The 20732-nt window shown below is 35.1% G+C and overlaps 1 protein-coding gene across 2 annotated transcripts in view; it reads left to right on the top strand.

The window, feature by feature from the left end:
- The window catches only part of LOC148950527 (ras GTPase-activating-like protein IQGAP3), a 171841-nt gene that overhangs the window by 66372 nt on the left and 84737 nt on the right, over positions 1-20732 (top strand). For both annotated transcript variants that reach the window (XM_089092454.1, XM_089092455.1), the window contains exons 3-4: positions 11647-11823; positions 17159-17308. In XM_089092454.1, the coding sequence (XP_088948580.1) occupies positions 11647-11823; positions 17159-17308 (327 nt within the window). The remainder of the gene's footprint in view (positions 1-11646; positions 11824-17158; positions 17309-20732) is intronic.

The raw sequence follows: 20732 nt of genomic DNA, 5'->3' as shown, positions 1-20732 counted from the left end.
TGTTGATGTCAGTGTCAAGTATGGCTACCATGAACAATTTCACCCCCAACAACCCCCCTCTCGGAAAATATAAACTTTCAAATATTTTCCAATGAAGATTATTTCGTTGATTTGTCATCAACATTTATTGATTTAATTGTTACGGTGAAGAAAAAGTCAGATAATAAAACTCCAAATGCTGGCGATGGTCTCTCCTACGAAAACTGTATTCTACACAACCTATTCAAACAAATTAATGTATTTATTAATGGAACATTGGTGAGCACTAGCAATAATTTATCAAATTATGCAAACTATATACAATTTATGATGATGACACCAAAGGCATACAAAGAGTTGAGAGGACAATCATTGGGCTATGATTATCGATCAGGTGTTGATACTGACTGTGAGTTGACTACTGCAGTGACCCAGGAGTATCATCTGGTTGGAAAATTAAATAATTAGATATTCAATATATCCCAATGGCTACCCTCCGATGTCAAGACTTACATAAAGTTACAGATGGCCCCATCGAATTTCATTTTGAGAAAAACCCTTCCTGCAGCACCCGATGCAAATGTCATTATCACATCGGCAATTCTCCACGTCCGAAAAAAACAGGTTATGAGCTCTTTTGCATTGGCAGTGAAAAAGCTAAGAGCCAATGGTAACAACATTAAACTTCTTGTCCCCCATACGATCACCAATCAACGTCACATTGCCACTAGTTCTCGTAGCTATACTGATTCGTCATTTACCAATGAAGAAATTTCATCAAAATTGGCTTTGGCCTTTCTGAAAAGTTGCAGTACCTTTGGATCCTGGACTGAATACCCTCATGATTTTAATTTTTTCGGTCTATCTAGCCTTCTGTGAAAAGCGAATGGTATTCCACTGTACACTCTATCATTTGACAAAAAATTCTATAGAACTCTGTACGAGTTGACCATGCAATCCCTAGATCATGACTCTCAACTATTTGAAAATGGAATAACCCATTAAATGTTTTCAAAAAATCTTGGGGTAATTGTTTTGGACTTGTCAGGTACTAAAGCTATGAGCATAGTACGAACAGGGAATGTACGTTTAGAGTGTACATTTGCTGATGCTCTGACTGAGAGTATCACGCTAATATCACTGAGTCAATTTGAAACCTATTGGAAAATCACAGCGGACGGCAGTGTTCTACTAGACCTAGCACCATGAACACAAACCAAATAATCGATGTATTTAGTATGGATCCATACATGTCCCAGTACAAGTCCTATTGCATACCTTCGGACTACATTGCAAAAATTCCAAGTGTTAACAATACCCTAATCATTGTTAATACCAGTCCATCGACTTTGAAGACCGGCCATTGGCTATGCATCTTTCAAACAGCGAAGAATATTGAATATTTTGATCATCTTGGCCTATCGTATAAATTCTACGCTCCATACAACAGCAACTTTATTGAAAGCAGTGGGAAAACCATCATTCAAAATCAACGAAGAGTATAGGATTTAACAACTAAGACATATGACTTTCATGCACTACTCTTTTTAATTTTCAGATGTCGTGGCTATACCTACCAGCAGTTTATGAACATCTACGTTGACTTACCTCGATTGAACGACTTTCTAGTGGAAAATATACTTACAAGCGTATTTAATATTGATTTTAGTGCCCTACGAATAAAATGTTCTAAAAATGTATACATGATAAAATGACTTTTCTACTCTTTAGATTTCATCTTCTACTAGATATTTGTCGACAACAACTAGTGCAGGTAGATTATCTGAATTCACAGTGTACTGATCCTGATGTACTACAATGTCAGGGTCACATTTTCTACAGTAGAGTGTGACTTCACTCTTGTCATATCTCTGTATAGTCAATGATACTATTATCATTCGTTCTATAGAATTCACATGTTTCAATTTGCTTATTTGAAGCAATTTCACAAACAGTGTCCTCAAGTGGCGAATCACATTCCGTTAGAGCCAAATAAAAATCAGTGGGTTTATAATCATAACGCCCATTGTCTTCACAACGATGACGTAGAAACCATATTCTTTTATTGTTCCAACAGTTAAATCGCTGACCCGATTCCTCCTCCCAGAACAATCTAGAACCACGACGATACCAATCTCGTAGCAATAAGCTAAAATCACGGTTAGGATTCTTTCCAATCATACCGGGATATGTATTCTCCCACTGCTTATATTTAACATAGTGACAATTGGAGCACAGGTGGCCTTTAAGATGAGATTCACACACCTCTTCAAAACAGGGAATAAAATCTTTAATTTTTACAGCACATCCTATATGCAATTTACATGGGTAGCGTAATCTACACTTTTCATCATACTCATCAATCATTATGCAATTCTCGCATTATGACTACGTACATAGGGGACATGTATGGGACATTTTTTCATGTGTTGACACTCTGACTGCCACAATGAAACTGAGCTTGCAACAACAAAAAATTGTCTGAGAGAGAGAGAGAGGAGTAGATAATCCTTGAGCACCATCTTTCTCGTGAAAAAGTCTTAAATTTCGAAACTAATGTTCAAAAGCATATCCACAACATAGTTTTGCCGTCTCGTGATCAATATATCAATGAATTGTGTAAATGCAATCAAGCCACGACGTAAAAGCTTCATACAATAGTCTGATGATGGAGAATCAGTTTTCATTATGTCGACAAGCATTCCCCGAGAAAATATCTTCCTTTGAATAGACAACTCTAGAAAATCATCATCTAGAGTCAAACGTTTTTCCATAAGGACTAGATTCCTCATGATTCGCTCTTTCTCAAATCTATCCATTTTGTTTTTTAGTCCTAACACTCTCACAGCCAACTTTAGACTAACCAGAATGTTTTCTACTCTAAAAAAATATACGCTAGTCTACTATAGAAATAAAAATACCTTTGATTTAGAAACAATTTTATTGAGCTTAATTTTAAAAATAATATTCACTGATACATTTTGTTCTCTTCAATATATTTCGATAGGACATCTAATGCTGCCCGAAGTTTATTTATATGGGGAATATTCACTTTTTCAGCAAAACATAGTTGCTCCTCATGCTTAAATTTGCTTGTTGATAACGCTCATCTAGCACGCTTAGTCTCCCATTCAAGGCATAGTTTACAGCCAGTTGTTATTACCACAGCCATATTGGGTACTCGTATATCGTCGCTACTGTTGTCATCTCCATGATTAATCTCCAATGAAGTAAATACGTTAATCATTTTTCTCTAATAACATGCTCTCAAATAAATTATTCTCTTTGAATTAAATTCTCTTACTAATATGAATTGTAAAGGAAACTATTCCTTTGATTCAAATCTCTATTACCAATCAAGTTATACTCACTGTCTTTGAAAAGGTGTAGAGGGGCATCAGAATAACATAGAAATTCTTAGGGCAGCAAGAAAAGTATAAGGCCATGTGAGGGAGCTCTGAATCTCTTTGAAAAGGTGTAGAGACGTACGCAAATAATTTAGAGATTACTAGGGTTGAAAGAAACGTATAAGGCCATGTGAGGGAGTTCTGAATCTCTTTGAAAAGGCGTAGAGGCGTACGCATATAACATAGAGATTCCTAGGGCAGCAAGCAAAGTATAAGGCCATGTGAGAGGATACTCACTCTCTTTGAAAAGGTGTATACGTCCCGGCAAATAGTATAGAAATTGCTATGGCACCAAGCAAATTCCATATGTACTTACTACTGGCATATAAGGTTTTTATAGAAGCCGTTGTCGTAGAAACTTCAAAAAGGCTCATTCGATTGGAGATTCAAAAAGATAGTGCCCTTTTCAATAGTCGAAAATGATTGGAGGGCAACTCACCCCCCCCCCACGCCCATCATTCCCCCAAACACCTCCAATAAAAATTTTGGGAGAGCCATTTTGTTCAGCGTTGTTGATTTACAGATAGAAAATATGTTTTTGAGGAGGATACTCCCCAACAGCCCTCAGGGCAAGGGTTTTAAGTTATGCCCTGGGGGCATATAATATTTTTATAGAAGGCGTTTTCGTAGAACAACAAGAGCTCATTCGATTGGAAATTCAAAGGGCTAGTGCCCTTTTTAATAGTCGAAAGTGATTGGAGGGCAACAAGCCCTGCACGCCCATCATTCCCCCAAACACATCCAATAAAAATTTTGAGATAGCCATTTTGTTCAGCGTAGTTGAGTTCCTGATAGAAAATATGTTTTTGAGGAGATCACTCCCCCACAACCCTCGGGGCAAGGGTTTTAAGTTATACCCTGGGGGCATATAAGGTTTTTATAGAAGCCGTTGTCGTAGAAACTTCAAAAAATTCTCATTCGATTGGAAATTCAAAGGGATAGTTCCCTTTTTAATAGTTTAAAGCGATTGGAGGGCAACTAGCCCCCCCCCCCACACCCATCATTCCCGCAAACACATCCAATCAAAATTTTGAGATAGCCATTTCGATGAGCGTGGTTGATTTCCAAATAGATAATATATTTTTGAGGAGAATACTCCCCCACAGCCCTCAGGCCACGGGTTGTAACTTATGCCCTGGGGGCATATTAGATTTTTATAAAAGGCGTTGTCGTAGAAACTTCCAAAAAAGCTCATTCGATTGGAAATTCAAAGGGTTAGTGCCCTTTTTAATAGTCGAAAGTGATTGGAGGGCAACTAGTCCCCCACGCCCATCATTCTCCCAAACACATCCAATAAAAATTTTGAGATAGTTATTTTGTTCACCGTAGTTGATTTCCAGATAGAAAGTATGTTTTTGAGGAGATCACTCCCCCACGACCCTCAGGGCAAGGGTTATAAGTTATGCCCTGGGGGCATATAAGGTTTTTATTGAAATCTTTGTCGTAGAAACTTGAAAAAGGGCTCATTCTATTTGAAATTCAAAGGGCTAGTACCCTTTTTAATAGTCGAAAGTGATTAGTGATATTTTTCTTGTTGTTGTTGCTTAGACCAGGGCACTTCGTATCGAAGGAGTCGTCGTGGGAACTTCGAAAGCGGCTCATTCGATTGAAAATAGAAATGGCTGATGCCCTTTTTAATAGTCGAAAGTGATTGGAGGGCAACTAATCCCCCTTCCACTCCCACCCTCCCACGCCCACCCTCCCATTTACCCATTATATTTAAAAACTAAATGCCCCCCTAAGATTAGGTTAGAATGAATTGTGATAATGCTAATTCCCAATAAGGCATCTCAGCAGTATCCCAAGAACGACTGAGGGTATTATGTTCAAACTTTCGGGGCTACTTCTGCTCTTAAAATTTAACCAAATCAAAATAGTGTAAGTGTATCCAAGCTATCAAAGAAAGTAAACATATTTTTTTTGCAAATGGTATCAAGTTTTCCATGTCAGGTCAACTAGAGGAGGTATGAAACTAAATTAAACAGTATTATTTGTGTCCAGATTTTTAAAAGGGTGTATGTTGTTAAAAATTGCTGAAAATTTTTCTCCAGCATACAAATAGCAGGACAAACTATAAAGTCTTAAAAACCGAAAAGATTTAAAGTATTATTTTCTTTAGCCCTGAAAAGACCATTTCAATATAAAACGAACAGAAATTAATTAAAAAAACTTTTCCCACAAAATAAGTTTTTCAAAGAAAAGTAAAGAACTCAACTAACAAAAAATGAGCAAAAATCAAATAATCTACCAAGCGTGAAACTACCACAAATCAGCATCGATAAATAAATGAAACCCAAAACGAACAGAAATTACAATAAATAACCGAGTCAAACTCAAAACGAGCAGAAATTAACACAAGTTGGGCGCAAAACCCCTATGCCTTCTCAAGGCCAGAACAAAATTTGCACTTTATTGAAAAAATACAAATGAATGTGCATTGTCAGTTTGATATAGATATACTGATATTTAGTAATCAGAATGTTAATATTATTTGATTTATTAAGGATATAAAAGTAAAAAAATTTATATTTTTTCAGTAAAGTGCAAATTTTGTTCACCGCAAACATTAATGTTTTCATCAGTCTTTCTCAAATCACAGCTTCAATTTACAACAGATTCGAGTCTATTCATGAGTTCAAAAATTCACAAGTCGCTGGCTGGAAACTGGTCTTCTTCGTTATTCATCAAGAAAAGTAGAAATATGGTAGAAACGAAATTTCCGTGGCGTTTCAAAACCCTTGTATAATAGCTAAAGTATCTATTAGCTATGTATTCTTAACGTAAATAATTATCAAAATTAGTAGTTTTTTTTTTCATCGAGCATTACTGCATACAAAACTTCAAATACCGTATCACAAAATTCGTCTGCTATCTGGGTAAAAACTTTGAATATAAGTTTGAACTTGAAGATTAATTTTTTTCACAGTGCCCTTTCCCTTTTGCCCTTTGCCTGTTTTGTCACCTTTAAAACAGTTGAAATGGGCAACTTTGATATTGATTGTTTTTTTTTGTTCTTTTGGATTCCTAAAAAGCCTTCCTTGTATTAAAAACTGGTTTTTCATAACAATTTAAAAAAAACACATTTTAAAGTTTTTTTTTTTGCTTCTTTATAGAATATATGTCATGTAGGCTAAGGCTGAACTGCTGCTTTTTTCTATTGCTTTTGGCTGCTCTTTTGGATATTATTCATTTTTTCTTTTGGGGATTCATTCCAAATTATAAACTCATAAATGCCTAATATCAGCCAAATTATAAACTGCATCTAAAAGGAGTAAATTTATCAAATTGAGAAGTACATGATGAATGCTTCACATGAGAACACTTCAATTACAATGAAACAAAAAACACTTAATGGTTTATTCGGTATGAAGAAAAATGAAGTGCCAGCTATTTTCTTAGGTAAAAAATGAAAAGCTCATCTGTTTTAAATACAATCAAATGAAATAATATGCAGACTGAAATAGCTCCAGGAAGATGTTGAGATTTTCTTCCTAGTTCATCACTTTTAACCCAAGCAAAATGTTAGGAGACTTAGTATCAGTTATTGAGTTTAAGCTTTGATTTCCAAATGCTCACGAAAATTACCAAATTTAAGAAAATTGCAACAATAAGTCACCTGTGGTCAAAATACTCAAAGACTCCTCTTTGATCCCCATCCAGGCTCAAAGCTTCTGCTTTGCTCATATCCATGGGAATCTCCAAAGAGTTTCTTTTTAAAATAGCTTTCAAGCATAGTTAGGGATATTTAGCCTTTTCTGCTTTTCTTCAAAGCTTTGAAAAAAGTGTTATAATATTTCAAATGTTACATTTGTTATATTTGTGCATATTTTTGGTCATCATTTGTGGGGTGATCGATTTTTTTAAACCACTGTAGATGCTTAAGAATGTTGCAACATCTAGTACCCTGAAGTCATAAGACTGTCAAAGACCTCCTTGAACCTCCCAAAGTTTGAAAGCTTTTATTATGACCTGGCCTTTTAATGTAACTTGGGCACTGGGCCAAGGGCGCCATTGTCACTCGAGCGCAACGTTAGGTGGGGATGTCGATATCGCTTTCGTCACACCAATTCGTTTTAGTGTGAATCTGCCTGGTACTTATGAATGAATGTTTTCAAAGTAAACTCGTTTCATAAATAAGAAAAAAACGGGTTGGACGCATGTGTCCCTTTCCTTTTGGATGATAAAACTATACAAGTGCTATATCAAGTATAACTCACGAAAATCTTGTTAATTTTTGTAAACTTTTCAACTTTTTAGCATCCCTGCTTTCAATAAAAGAATCAAGGCGCTATCACTTAAATATAATAACCCCCTATGCCGCCCCCCCCCCTCTGGATACCATATTGATAGGTTATCGTCTCGGCTTTAAATAAAAAAAATTAACTTATTGGCATCCCTGCTTTCAAAAAAAAAAAAAAAAAATTCGAGGTACTATCATTTAAATATGATAGCTCCCTACCCCACCCCCTCTGGATACCACCTTGATGTGATACCGTCTCAGCTTTACATTAAAAAAAATAATTTACTTAATAATTAACTAGGTCACTATATGGTTCAAACAAACACGCAAAATAACGTTAAACAGCTCAGTGTTCCTTGAAGAAAAAATTGAGGGTATGAGTAAAGGGGTGCAAAGACAACAACGAAACTGTCAAAAATTATTCAGATATACCTCAAATTATTGGAAAACAGAGTCATAGATTCGCTGTGGAATTCAATAAGATCCAAGGAATCTAATTAAAAGGGAGCATACACAAAAGGCAAATTAGGCCAGTAGCCTATGAGGAATCGCAAAATACCCAAGACAACGAGAAAGTCCCAATGAGGGGCCCTGGGTCTATCAAAATATTTCTATGGTTTCCCAGGGAATTTGATGTCATTAAAAAAAATAATTATCTTTTCGGCATCCCTGCTTTCAATAAAAAAAAAACGAGGTATTATCATTGAAAAATGATAGCCCCCTATCCCCCCCTATAGGCAATAACTTAAAAATTTTTATGAATCATATTTTTGGGGTAACTTCCGTTTCAATCTCTAATTCCCCAACCTTGTACATAGCTTAGTCTATTGCTAAATTTTGTCTCAGTGGAAGGTTTTTTTTGGAGGGGGGGGGGTAAAAAAATTTCAGAAAGAAGATTGTATTTTCTTTAATTTATCAGGCGTTCAACAATTGAGTATTAAACATAAAGAAAATCTTATCTAACAACAGCAAAAGAAAAAAAAAATGCTGCAAACTTACAATTCAGCTGTAGAAACAATCTGTCGGCTATCAATTTCAAAATCAAACTGAAGGCTGAAGCTGTATAGTAGTGAATACGTTCTATAATTCTATTCAACTTGAAAATAAAATTCTTGACTACGAATGTTGTAAGAAATAGCGATTGGGAAGATGCATTCGAAATGATTTAAACTCATTTTATAAAGACGATACTTTTTTTTGTCAACATATTAAGAACTGTGTATATTGCAATATTTGCAATTGCATCTGTCTGGTTTTTATGCAAAGTAACAAAAGAGACAAAAATTAACGAACAAGAGAGTAGTGAAGAATTATGGTATGCAAAGTAATATTTGGCAGTGAGCGTCACTGGTGATAAATCTCTAGGGGCGACACCGTGATTGCGTGATTTTCGGGGATTTGGGGAACCAAATTGTTTTTCGGGGTGACACGTAGATTTTCGGGGAAATTCCCGAAAATTCGGGGATAGTGCAAGCCCTGCTTGATTTCTAATCAGGGAAATCGAAATACTAAACCACCCGAGTAAGAAAAGCTCCGACTTTGCGGTTGACGCAGTAAAGAATTGCCGCAAAATTGATTTAAAGTCCGCCGAGTGCCGCCGCCTCTGCCGGCGGCGTAGCGACACTTCGGTGGTGGTCGACCGGGCCTCTCGTCCGCGGCGTTCGGTTGATCCGCCGTCGCGGCGCCGGGGTGTAGTTGTCATCCTCAAAGACCTAATTTGCAGAACTTTCAACTACGTTAAACCAATCGGCTATCTCAAAATTTTGATTGGATGTGTTTGGTAAAATGGTAAGCGTGGGAGGGGCGTTAGTTGCTCTCCATTAACTTTCAACTATTAAAAAAGGCACTACCCCTTTCAGTTTCAAATCGAATGAGCCCTTTTGAAGTTTCTACGACAACGCTTTCAATGAAAAGCTTATATGGCCCAAGTTTATAACTTCTATCCTGTGTCCCAAGAACTGGACGGGCGTTGTCATAATTACACCTATAATTTCCACATGTTTCAACTACGTTGAAGAAAATTGCTATCGGAAAATTTTGATTGGATACTTCGGCGAATACGATGGGCATGAGAGAGGGGGTTAGTTGGCCTCCCAATCACTTCCGACTATGAAAAAAGGCACTACCCCTTTCAGTTTCCAATCGAATGAGCTCTTTTTGAAGTTTCTACGACAACGCTTTCTATAAAAACCTTATATGCGCCCAGGGCATAACTTACAACCCTTGCCCTGAGGGCTGTGGGGGGGATGTCATCCTCAAAGACATAATTTCCGGACCTTTCAACTACGTTGAAAAAAAATGGTTATCTCAAAATTTTTATTGGATGTGTTTGGGGAAATGATGGGCGTGAGAGGGGGTTACTTGCCCTCCAATCATTTTTGACTATTAAAAAGGGCACTAGCCGTTTCAATTTCCAATCGAAAAAGCCCTTTATGATGTTTCTATGACAACGCTTTCTATAAAAAAAAACTTTTATACCCCCCAGGTATAACTAGTAACCATCGCCCTGAGGGCTGTGGGGGAGTGTCATGCTCAAAAACGTACTTTCTAGCGTATTTAGCAGCGCCAAACAAAATGGCTATCTGACAGTTTTGATCGTATGTGTGTGGGAAGATACTAAGTGTGAAAGGGGTGTTAGTTATCCTATAATCGTTTTCGGCTACTAAAAATCGCTCAAGCCCTTCTAATTTCCAATCGAATGAGCCCTTTTTAAATTTTCTACAACATCACTATCTATAAAAAACCTTATATTCCCCCAGGGCATAACTTACAATCCTTGTCCCTAGGGCTCTGAGGGGGTTATCATCCTCAAAGACCTAATTTCTAAAACTTTTAACTACGTTGAACAAAATGGCTATCTAAAAATTTTGATTGGATGTGTTTGGGGAAAAGATGGGCGTGAGAGAGGTATCAGTTGCCCTCAAATCACTTTCGACTATTAAAAAGGGCACTGGACCTTTGAATTTCCAATCGAATGAGCCCTTTTTCAAGTTTCTACGACAAGGTTTTCAATAAAAACCTTATATGCCCCCAGGGTATAATTTACAACCCTTACCCAGAGGGCTGTCGGGGGATTTTCATCCTCAAAGATACAGTTTCCGGACCTTTCAACTACTTTGAACAAAATGGCTATCTCAAAATTTTTAGTGGATGTGTTTGGATAAATGGTGGGCGTGGAAGGGGTGTTAGTGGCCCTCTAATCCATTTTAACCATTAAAAGGGGCATTAGACCTTTCGACTTTCAATCGAATTAGCCGTATTTGAAGTTTTTACGACAATGCTTTCTATAAAAACCTTATATGCCCCCAAGATATAGCTCACAACACTTCCCCTGAGGGCTGTATGGGGTGGTTGTCAGCCTCAAAGACCTAATTTCCAGAAGTTTCAAGAACGTTGAACAAAATGGCTATATCAAAGTTTTCATTGGATGTGTTTGGGAAAAAAATGGGTGTGAGAGGGGGGTTAGTTGCCCTCCAATCACTTTCAAATATTGAAAAGGGCACTAGCCCTTTGAATTTCCAATCGACTGAGCCTTTTTTGAAGTTTCTACGACAACGCTTTCTATAAAAACCTTGTATGCCCCCAGGTCATGACCTACAGCCCTTGCCCTGAGGGCTGTAGGGGAGTGCCCTCCTCAAAAACATAATTTCTATCTGGAAATCGACTACGCTGATTAAACTGGCTATCTCAAAATTTTGTTTGGTTGTGTTTGGGGAAATGGTGGGCCTGGAAGGGGTGTTAGTTGCCTTCCAATCACTTTCGACTATTAGAAAGGGCAAAAGCCACTCCAATTTCCATTCGAGTGAGCCCTTTTCGAAGTTTCTACAACAACTTCGATATGAAGTGCCTGGTCTAAAGGAAAAAAAAATATAATACATTGTGTCAACATCGTTTTTTACTTAGGCAGCGCGATTGCGCTGCCTATGATATGGAAAAACTTAGTTTTGTTTATTTACCGTTATATAGAAACTCATGATAGAAGCAAACTTCAAATAATTATTTACTTTTATTTTTTTCTAGATGGATAGAAGCTTGTATACGTGAAGAATTACCAGCTATTGGTGATCTAGAGGAAAGTCTGAGGAACGGCGTCTATCTAGCCAAACTTGGAAATTTTTTCGCTCCTGGAATAGCATCTAGGACTAAGATTTTTGACGTCAATCAAGAAAGATATAGGTCTAGTGGACTTCATTTCAGGTAATATCCGATTTTTAATGTATTTTTTCCCATTTTAGCTTTGATATGCCTTAGAGTGTGTTGTTACGAAATTTGATAATGAGTTACTGTAGTTTGGATCAATTTTTTAAATTTCAATTTAAACGAGTAATTTGTACTCAAGGTAAAGCACGATTTTTCTTGTTCGTAATGATTTTTCAAGGTAAAACAAATATTTTTCTTTTTGGCAATATTTTTCTTGTTTAAGCAAGAAAAATATTTTTCTTGCTTAGAAAGAAATGTACACACGCACAACGAAAAGTTCTATTACTATTACAGATTTAATTTACGATTCTGTCTTTGCTGTGTTCGATATTTTTGGTATTCAACCCTGCCCAATGCAACTATGACCATTATTTTTTTTTTTAGTTCAGGTCTGTCAAAATTTTCTTGGACTTCCCCCTCCCCCTTCTTGTTAAGGTGTTGCGAGACACTTACCTCGTTGAATATGAATTTTTTAATGCCTATATAAGATCAAATAGCCACGTTTTAGACGAGGGAATATCAGAAGATTTTTCCTTTGGGAAAGGGGGTCTCAAATTCCTAATTGGGGAATTTTTTGGTCTAAATTTTTCTTTAGAGTGGTTCTTTTGAATACTCCATTTCATCGATCTGCATTAACGGCTATAGTGTACTTTAATGTTCAGTTGAAAAGCCAGGAGTTGGCTCTGAGTAGAGATGGAGGGGGGGGGGTGCAGCAGTAGAATGACTAAAACATATTTTTTCATCAGATCCTAGAATCAGACTTCGAGAAACTTCTAGTGAGAAACTAGAATTAGACTCTGGCGCCGTGCCGATAAGGGTGGACCAGTGGGGGAAAAAATTGTGGCGGTGCCATCATTGTTGACCGCAAAAAATTATGTTTTGATCAGTCTTTCTCAAATCTCAGCTTTAATTTACAAAAGATTTGGGCCTATTCGCGGGTTAGAAACTCTGCGAGTCGCTGGCTCGACGCTGGTCTTCTTCGTTATTCATAAAGAGAAGTAGAAATCTGGTAGGAACAAAATGGCTGTGGGATTTCAGAACCCTTGTATAACAGTTGAAATATCTAACAGCTACGTATTCCTAACAGAATTAATTATCAAAATTATTATTATTTTTTTTATATAGCAACCGTTACCATCGCGAAGAACTGTCACCATTTGCATCACAGCTGGGTTGGTCGAAAAATCTTTCCCCTTAGCTTTCGTACCATCAAATATCCAGAAGGGACTTAGAAGGTATATCCCATTTCAATCTAGATTGTTTTGATAATGAAGATCTGTGCTCTTAAATACATACCAACCAAATGTTTGTTTTAGCCCATGAGGCTGGTGGCAAATTGCCAAATTCTTCAGAGGTTTTAACTCCAACCCCATCCCTACCCGCACTCCTATCCTCTCACCCAATTATTCAGTAAGCCCTATGATTTTGCAGCCATTGTGAACTAAAATAGTCACACCTGAACAAGTACAACCACATCACAGCACCACCAAGAAAACAAAACGCTTCAAGAGAGAAAGGAGGGCAGAACAAAAGTGCTTACTGATACATCAGTGAAGGCCAAGATTGAAGCTGTCTTTGCTACAAGAAAGGTAAAGAAAAGGCAAGAAAGAAAAAATGAAGCAACAAAAGCAAGCAAAACAAAGAAGCAGGCTTTGAAGAGATTTGTCGAGAAGACAGCAATGCGGGTGAAAAAGAAACTGAAAAGGCTTAAACAGTGACTGTTGGTGACTACTCAGACAGTTCTCTTGTGTTAGATAGCCAAAAGGAACGTGAACGTTTTTATTTGGGTTCTAGTTGGCAACTTTGTAAAAGTCATCTATGAGGGCCATTAGGGAGAAGGTGGAACCTACTGTAGAGGTCAGTTTGACGGATATGAGTGGTGGGAGGGGTGATGCGTGAAAGTGGCTGGAACAGCCAGATATCCACTACATGAAAGAGGATCTAGGGAAAAAACTCGTAGTGCTTAGACACTGTGTGATCTTGGACAAATATTTTGACTAAAATGTATCTTCCCTAAGCAAGGGCAGCAGGTACTAAATCTTGGACTTGATGCAGATGGTTGGGATTGGTTGACTTCAATCTTATAGCCAAGCCTATTTAAATATGATTACTCTTTCTCACAACACATGTCAGTGATTCAATCTGCCCATGATTGAGATACTTCAATTTTGAGATCCTTTTTCCAGGATTGGGCAGTAGCCCATTTTCCAAGTTTAGACTCAAGCTAAAAATCTGCGATTACAATTAGGCCTCTGTTATTAACTGTCTGTGGATTTAAATACTTACCATTGTATATGGATGAAATATTCAAACTAATGAAACACTTGTTAAGAAAATTTAGACAGAGTAAGTAGAGAAAAATTAATTTTCCATGTGGTATAATAGATATAATGTATAATAGATGGTGATCAGGGAAACCTGCATTTGTAGTTTTCTTCCCATTCATTTCTATCGATGTCTGAAATAGGTCCCCCTCCTGTAATTAGACACTACTCCGGGTGCCACGCTTCGCTATTTTGCCTATTTCAAGAAGGGGGTACAACGGAATAGGGTTATTATTAAACATATACCAAAAGAAAGCCTAAAAACACAGATTTGGAAAATGAAAACGAAACTTTAAAACAAGAAGGGTACATCTATTAAATATGGATCTGAACTTCAGATTTCCCGAAGTGCTGTATAGCGAGCAAAAGACGTAAAAGCTGGTTTCAGACGTCATTTTCCGGTATCCTTTGTGTTGTTTTGACTGCTGTTGTTTTATTATCAAGTCCGAATCAAGACAACAGACTGAATTGGATAGTATGTTTATTTCTTAGCTGTCTCATCAGGGTCCTATATTCCAAATTAACCCAATTGCGAGCAGACATAGTATTGACAAATATAAATGTGGGTAATTTGGTGGCAGTATTCAATGTTGCAAATATTTTTAAGCTAAGCTTTGATAATTGATAGTTTCTAAGATATAGTAGGTGGAGTATAGCTACACAGGTAGTAATTATTTAGAACTATACAAAGGACGGTATTGTTTAGTCTACATGTTGCTAGATTGCTTCCTTGATTTTTTTTTTGTTTTTCTTCATGGAACTTCATGGAACATGGAGTTTCGAGTCTTACTAGTTTCCCATTCTCTTCGCCAACACCTGCCAACTAAATTGCTATATGTGATGATATTCCACAAATTCAGCATGTAATCTAGCAAGGGCTTTCCTGTACCCTAATGAAATTCCATTCCCACAGTGACAGCTCTGGGAAGCTTAGGTATATTCTTTAGGGATAATGAGCTCTTACTGTCAATTAATGGGCTTCGATGGGAGCAGCAGCATCCTGGGGGTAGGGAAGGGTGTGTTACCCCTATCCTTTTAACCATTTAGTAAATTTTTCGTCAAATTGTTATTTATTTGTTATTTATTTTCGTCCATTTCCAAATTTGGTGATTTAACGTGTGGATTTGGTTCCTGTTAATAGTCAAATTTGGTAGATTTTGTAGTTCCATCAAATTTGGTTGTGATTTAACATGCTGATTTGGCTAATAATTTTATAATATTAGGCTAATTTAAGCTGTTGTAATCACAAAAAAAGTATGAAAAAGAAAACTCCAAGGGAAAAAGATACTTCGTAGTGCTAAATTAAAAAATTCTGCTGCTTCCTGGCATACTCACATTTACTTTTAGTCGCTTAAAAAACGGAAATGACAACTATGAAATCCTATATTCTAAAATTTTATTCTATTGTGGAATTGACTGTCCTTTATGGTCATCAGAAAGTTCTTGGTGCTTCACGGCATAGCATTGCTTTCTAAGGCTATTTTCTTTCCTTACATTTTCGTTCCTTATAATTTTCTTTCCTTATTTTCTGAGAAGCAAATACAAAGAAAAATGGATGAACTAGTGGTAAATCCCATAATTTTTAGACACATCATGCAAGAAAATGCTATTTCAGATCGTTCACCTAATCTGTTTATTAGTAAATAAACAAAAAACAAAACATAGTTGCTAAAATTGATTTTTTTTTTTTAATTTAGACCCTTCAAGGCACAATGCTGGGTTTTAAGCTTCTCTAAGATGCTTCTCTAAAATGTGTATCCAAGAGGCAAATATAAGGCACTTTCTAGTGATGTATTTCAAAATTAGTGCCGCTTCGCGGCAGAAACTACTCTTTCGTAACAATTATTTCTCCCAAAAATTAAACTTTTATTATCTAAGACGGTTTTTCATTATTTCGACTACCTCAAATTTAAAATTTTGAAGTTTATTTTAGATATTTAGTATTTTAATAATATCAAAAATACATCTCCTATATTAAACCTAGTTTTGGAACTAGCTAAAGGACCATCGGTAAATAGACATTTTTATGCTGTGGTGTCAATTTCGGAGGGCCTGTTTCTCCCTAGATTTATATATATATATATATATATATATATATATATATATATATATATATATATATATATATATATATATATATATATATATATATATATATATATATATATATATATATATATATATATATATATATATATATATATATATATATATATATATATATATATATATATATATATATATATATATATATATATATATATATATATATATATATATATATATATATATATTTTTTTTTATATATATATATATATATATATATATATATATATATATATATATATATATATATATATATATATATATATATATATATATATATATATATATATATATATATATATATATATATATATATATATATATATATATATATATATATATATATATATATATATATATATATATATATATATATATATATATATATATATATATATATATATATATATATATATATATATATATATATATATATATATATATATCGGCCGAGCGGTACCAGAGCCAGTGCTTTCAATATAAGATTTATTGATTTGAACCTAATTATTGTTACTAGTTAAGTGTCAGTGCCAGGTCATATTTCCTTACTAGAAAAAAATGAAGCATAGTCGACAAGCTTTAAATATCTTCAGAGTGGTCAAACATTTTGCAGTACAAACTTTAAGATCGCAGCCCTCTTCCACGTAACCTCGTTGTATTTATTACCGTTGTGATATTGTCCTTGAAATCCTGAAATAATTAATATATTTGGCCGTTTTAATTAATTTTAAGGCCCCCCTCTCCCATTGATTAAATCCTCCATACAAAGCAGGATTTAGACTGATACTAAAGAACTATTTAGAGATAGTCTTTGAGAAAAATGGAGTATGGCGCGATAATGTTCGAAAATTGTTTTATCTTGTTCTGTGTGTTATGTATGTTACCATTCAATGGATTTTCAGGCATATTGACAACATCAACCATTTCTTGCAAGCGATGAGGAATGTTAAATTTCCTGAAATATTCTACCCGGAAACTACAGACATCTATGAAAGAAAGAATATGCCGCGCTTGGTCTATTGCATACACACCTTGAGTTTGTACTTATTCAGGTGGGTGTTTTTCATAATTTTCATTATGTTTTTTGTTAGCTAGCTAAAGACAATCTTAAGATGTCATCTTAAGGTTCCCGTTCTCTTAGGAACGCGCTATCTTGCGATAAGGCTACAGCTTAGCTTGCACCGAAAGTACAACATACTAATATCACGGAATTCATTAGTTTCAGATATGTTCTTTCACCGTGCGAGAATTATGATATTGCTTGGACCTTTTCTTAGAGAATGGCCTAAACTTTCTTGAAAAACAGGAAAATCCCCCTTTTCCCCATGTTTCTGACGAATTTGAATATATTTTTCAATCTAATGAAAACGGAATGCAAATTTCAAAAATATACCTCGGTAGATGGTTACAGCTGAATCTCAGCTATGAAATTATAGTAAAATTGCCCCCACACACTGAAAGACTAAAACCAGAGGACTACAGAAAAATAACGTAAACTAGTGGAACGAGTTCTCATAGAAAGCAGTTTGAGTTCTTTTCAATTAAAACTACCCGTCATTTGTGATTAAAAAGCACCTATAATGACAGTAGTGTCCAATTAAGTGCAGGGTCACTCAAACATACACATCACGAAGCCATCAGAGTTTTTCCGCTGAGGATAAGAAGGGAATATTTATTTTTCAAAAATTTAATTTGTAAATTTAATTTTTATATATAATTTATTTTAACTCCAAGGAGTCTGAAATAGAAAAAAAGAAGAAAATTATAGTCGAAGCCATGAGGCTTGGATCTCTTTACAAGAAAGTTGGGCTAAGCCTTTGCAGTGTCTTTTTTTTCTGGGTAGTGCCTTGATTTGTCTTTATTGTTATGCTTCCTGTGGGTGAAGGTCTAGAATAGCGGCTCTTCAGAAGAAGACTTGCTAGAACAAACAGAGGGATATTTTAGGTAGCTAATTTAATGCTCCTGTTTATGGTTTTATTCGTGTTTTAGGAAATTAGATCCCAGTTCCCCTCTAATTGTCTCATATCGCTAGGCTATTAAAAAAAAACAAAAAAAAAAAAAACAACTAAACTATTGATGAAGATTGATTTCAAAACAGAAAAAAGGGAAAAAACAAGGGAATATGATTCATTGATGTCTGTATATTATAAAATTAAATTTCTTAATTTTTTGGTTAGTTTTTTTTTATAGTCTAGGGCTATATGAGACCATTAGAGGGGGACTGGGGATGAATTGTCTAAAATGCGAAAAAGGACACAAAATAGCATAAAATTATAAATAAAAAAATGTCTTTCTTCTTGTTGTAGCGTGTCTCCTTCTGGAAACACGCTATTCTTGACGTTTATCTTCCTTGTAGAAGGTTTCGGTATGTTAGTTTTCTTCGAATCTACGCTTTTATTGTTTTATTGTAAGATTACAATTTCGGTGTTATTCAACTGCTGAGATTTAGCTTTACAATCTACCGAATTACATGATTGAAATTTGCATGGGATCTAGTTCAGACTGAAAAATACAGGATAAAAGTTGAAAAAAAAATGCCAAAATTGGATTGTTTTTGTTTAACAAGTTTAGATAATTCATGAAATTGGATAAAATTTTAATGTGACAAAATGAGAAGCAATTTTATCTAACTGAAATACTTCTCCTCAAACTAAAATCTAACTAGGGTTACAAATGATCAAGTCCTCGAAGTTAAATTGGGCATGCCTTTGAAATTTACATGGGAAAGGTTGCCTAAACATTCTAAAATTGGAAGATTTTCAGCTTTTCAAGCAAGTTTTGTTAATTGATGGAATTGGAGAAAATTTTAATGTGACAAAATGAGAAGCAATTTTTTTCTAACTGAAATACTTCTCCTCAATATTAAATCTAACTAGGGTTACAAATGGTCAAGTCCTCGAAGTTAAGCTGGGCATACCTTAGAAATTTACATGAGAAAGGTTTCAATAACAAGCTAAAATTGGAATATTTTCAGTTTTTCAAGCAAGTTTTGTTAATTGATGGAATTGGATAAAATTTTATTGTGACAAAATGAGAAGTAATTTTATCTAACTGAAATACTTCTCCTCAACCTAAAATTTAACTAGGGTTACAAATGGTCAAGTCATTGAAGTTAAATTGGGCATGCCTTTGAAATTTACATAGGAAAGGGTGCGTAAACATGCTAAAGTTGGAAGATTTTCAGTTTTTCAAGCAAGTTTTGTTAATTGATGGAATTGGATAAAGTTTTAATGTGACAAAATGAGAAGCAATTTTTTTCTAACTGAGATACTTCTCCTCAACCTAAAATCTAACTAGGGTTACAAATGGTCATGCGCTCGAAGTTAAAACGGGCATGCTTTAAAAAAGAAAACTTTCATATTTTAGCATGTTTTCGCAAACTTTCCCAAGTAATTTTGATGGGCATGCCCAATTTAACTTCGAGGACATGCCCTTGAAAATTACGTAGGAAAAATTTTGGAAACATGCTAAAAGGAAAGTTTCCTTGTCTAAAGCAAGTTTAGATTATTGATGAAATGATGTTGATGTGAAATTGATGATCATTGAGGTTTAGTTTTAATCTTACAAAATGTGCAGTAATTTTATGTAACTGAAATACTTCTCCTCAAACTAAAATCTAACTAGGGTTACAAATGATCAAGTCCTCGAAGTTAAATTGGGCATGCCTTTGAAATTTACATGGGAAAGGTTGCGTAAACATGTTAAAATTGGAAGATTTTTAGCTTTTCAAGCAAGTTTTGTTAATTGATGGAATTGGATAAAATTTTAATGTGACAAAATGAGAAGCAATTTTTTTCTAACTCAAATACTTCTCCTCAACCTTAAATCTAACTAGGGTTACAAATGGTCAAGTCCTCGAAGTTAAACTGGGCATGCCCTTGAAATTTACATGGGAAAGGTTGCGTAAACATGCTAAAATTAGAAAATTTTCAGCTTTTCAAGCTAGTTTTGTTAATTGATGGAATTGGATAAAATTTTAATGTGACAAAATGAGAAGCAATTTTATCTAACTGAAATAAAATCTAACTAGGGTTACAAATGGTCAAGTCCTCGAAGTTAAACTGGGCATGCCTTTGAAATTTACATGGGAAAGGTTGCGTAAACATGCTAAATTTGGAAGATTTTCAGCATTTCAAGCAAGTTTTATTAATTGATGGAATTCGATAAAATTTTAATGTGACAAAATGAGAAGCAATTTTTTTCTAACTGAAATACTTCTCCTCAACCTTAAATCTAACTAGGGTTACAAATGGTCAAGTCCTCGAAGTTAAACTGGGCATGTCTTTGAAATTTACATGGGAAAGGTTCCGTAAACATGCTAAAATTGGAAGATTTTAAGCTTTTCAAGCAAGTTTTGTTAATTGATGGAATTGGATAAAATTTTAATGTGACAAAATGAGAAGCAATTTTTTTCTAACTGAAATACTTCTCCTCAACCTTAAATCTAACTAGGGTTACAAATGGTCAAGTCCTCGA

Source organism: Artemia sp. Qi Xiang Cuo, chromosome 7, assembly GCF_049724085.1.
Source record: "Artemia sp. Qi Xiang Cuo chromosome 7, ASM4972408v1, whole genome shotgun sequence".
Taxonomy (NCBI): domain Eukaryota; kingdom Metazoa; phylum Arthropoda; class Branchiopoda; order Anostraca; family Artemiidae; genus Artemia; species Artemia sp. Qi Xiang Cuo.
The sequence above is the reverse complement of the archived record's forward strand: the minus strand, read 5'-3'. Positions and strand labels throughout refer to the sequence as shown.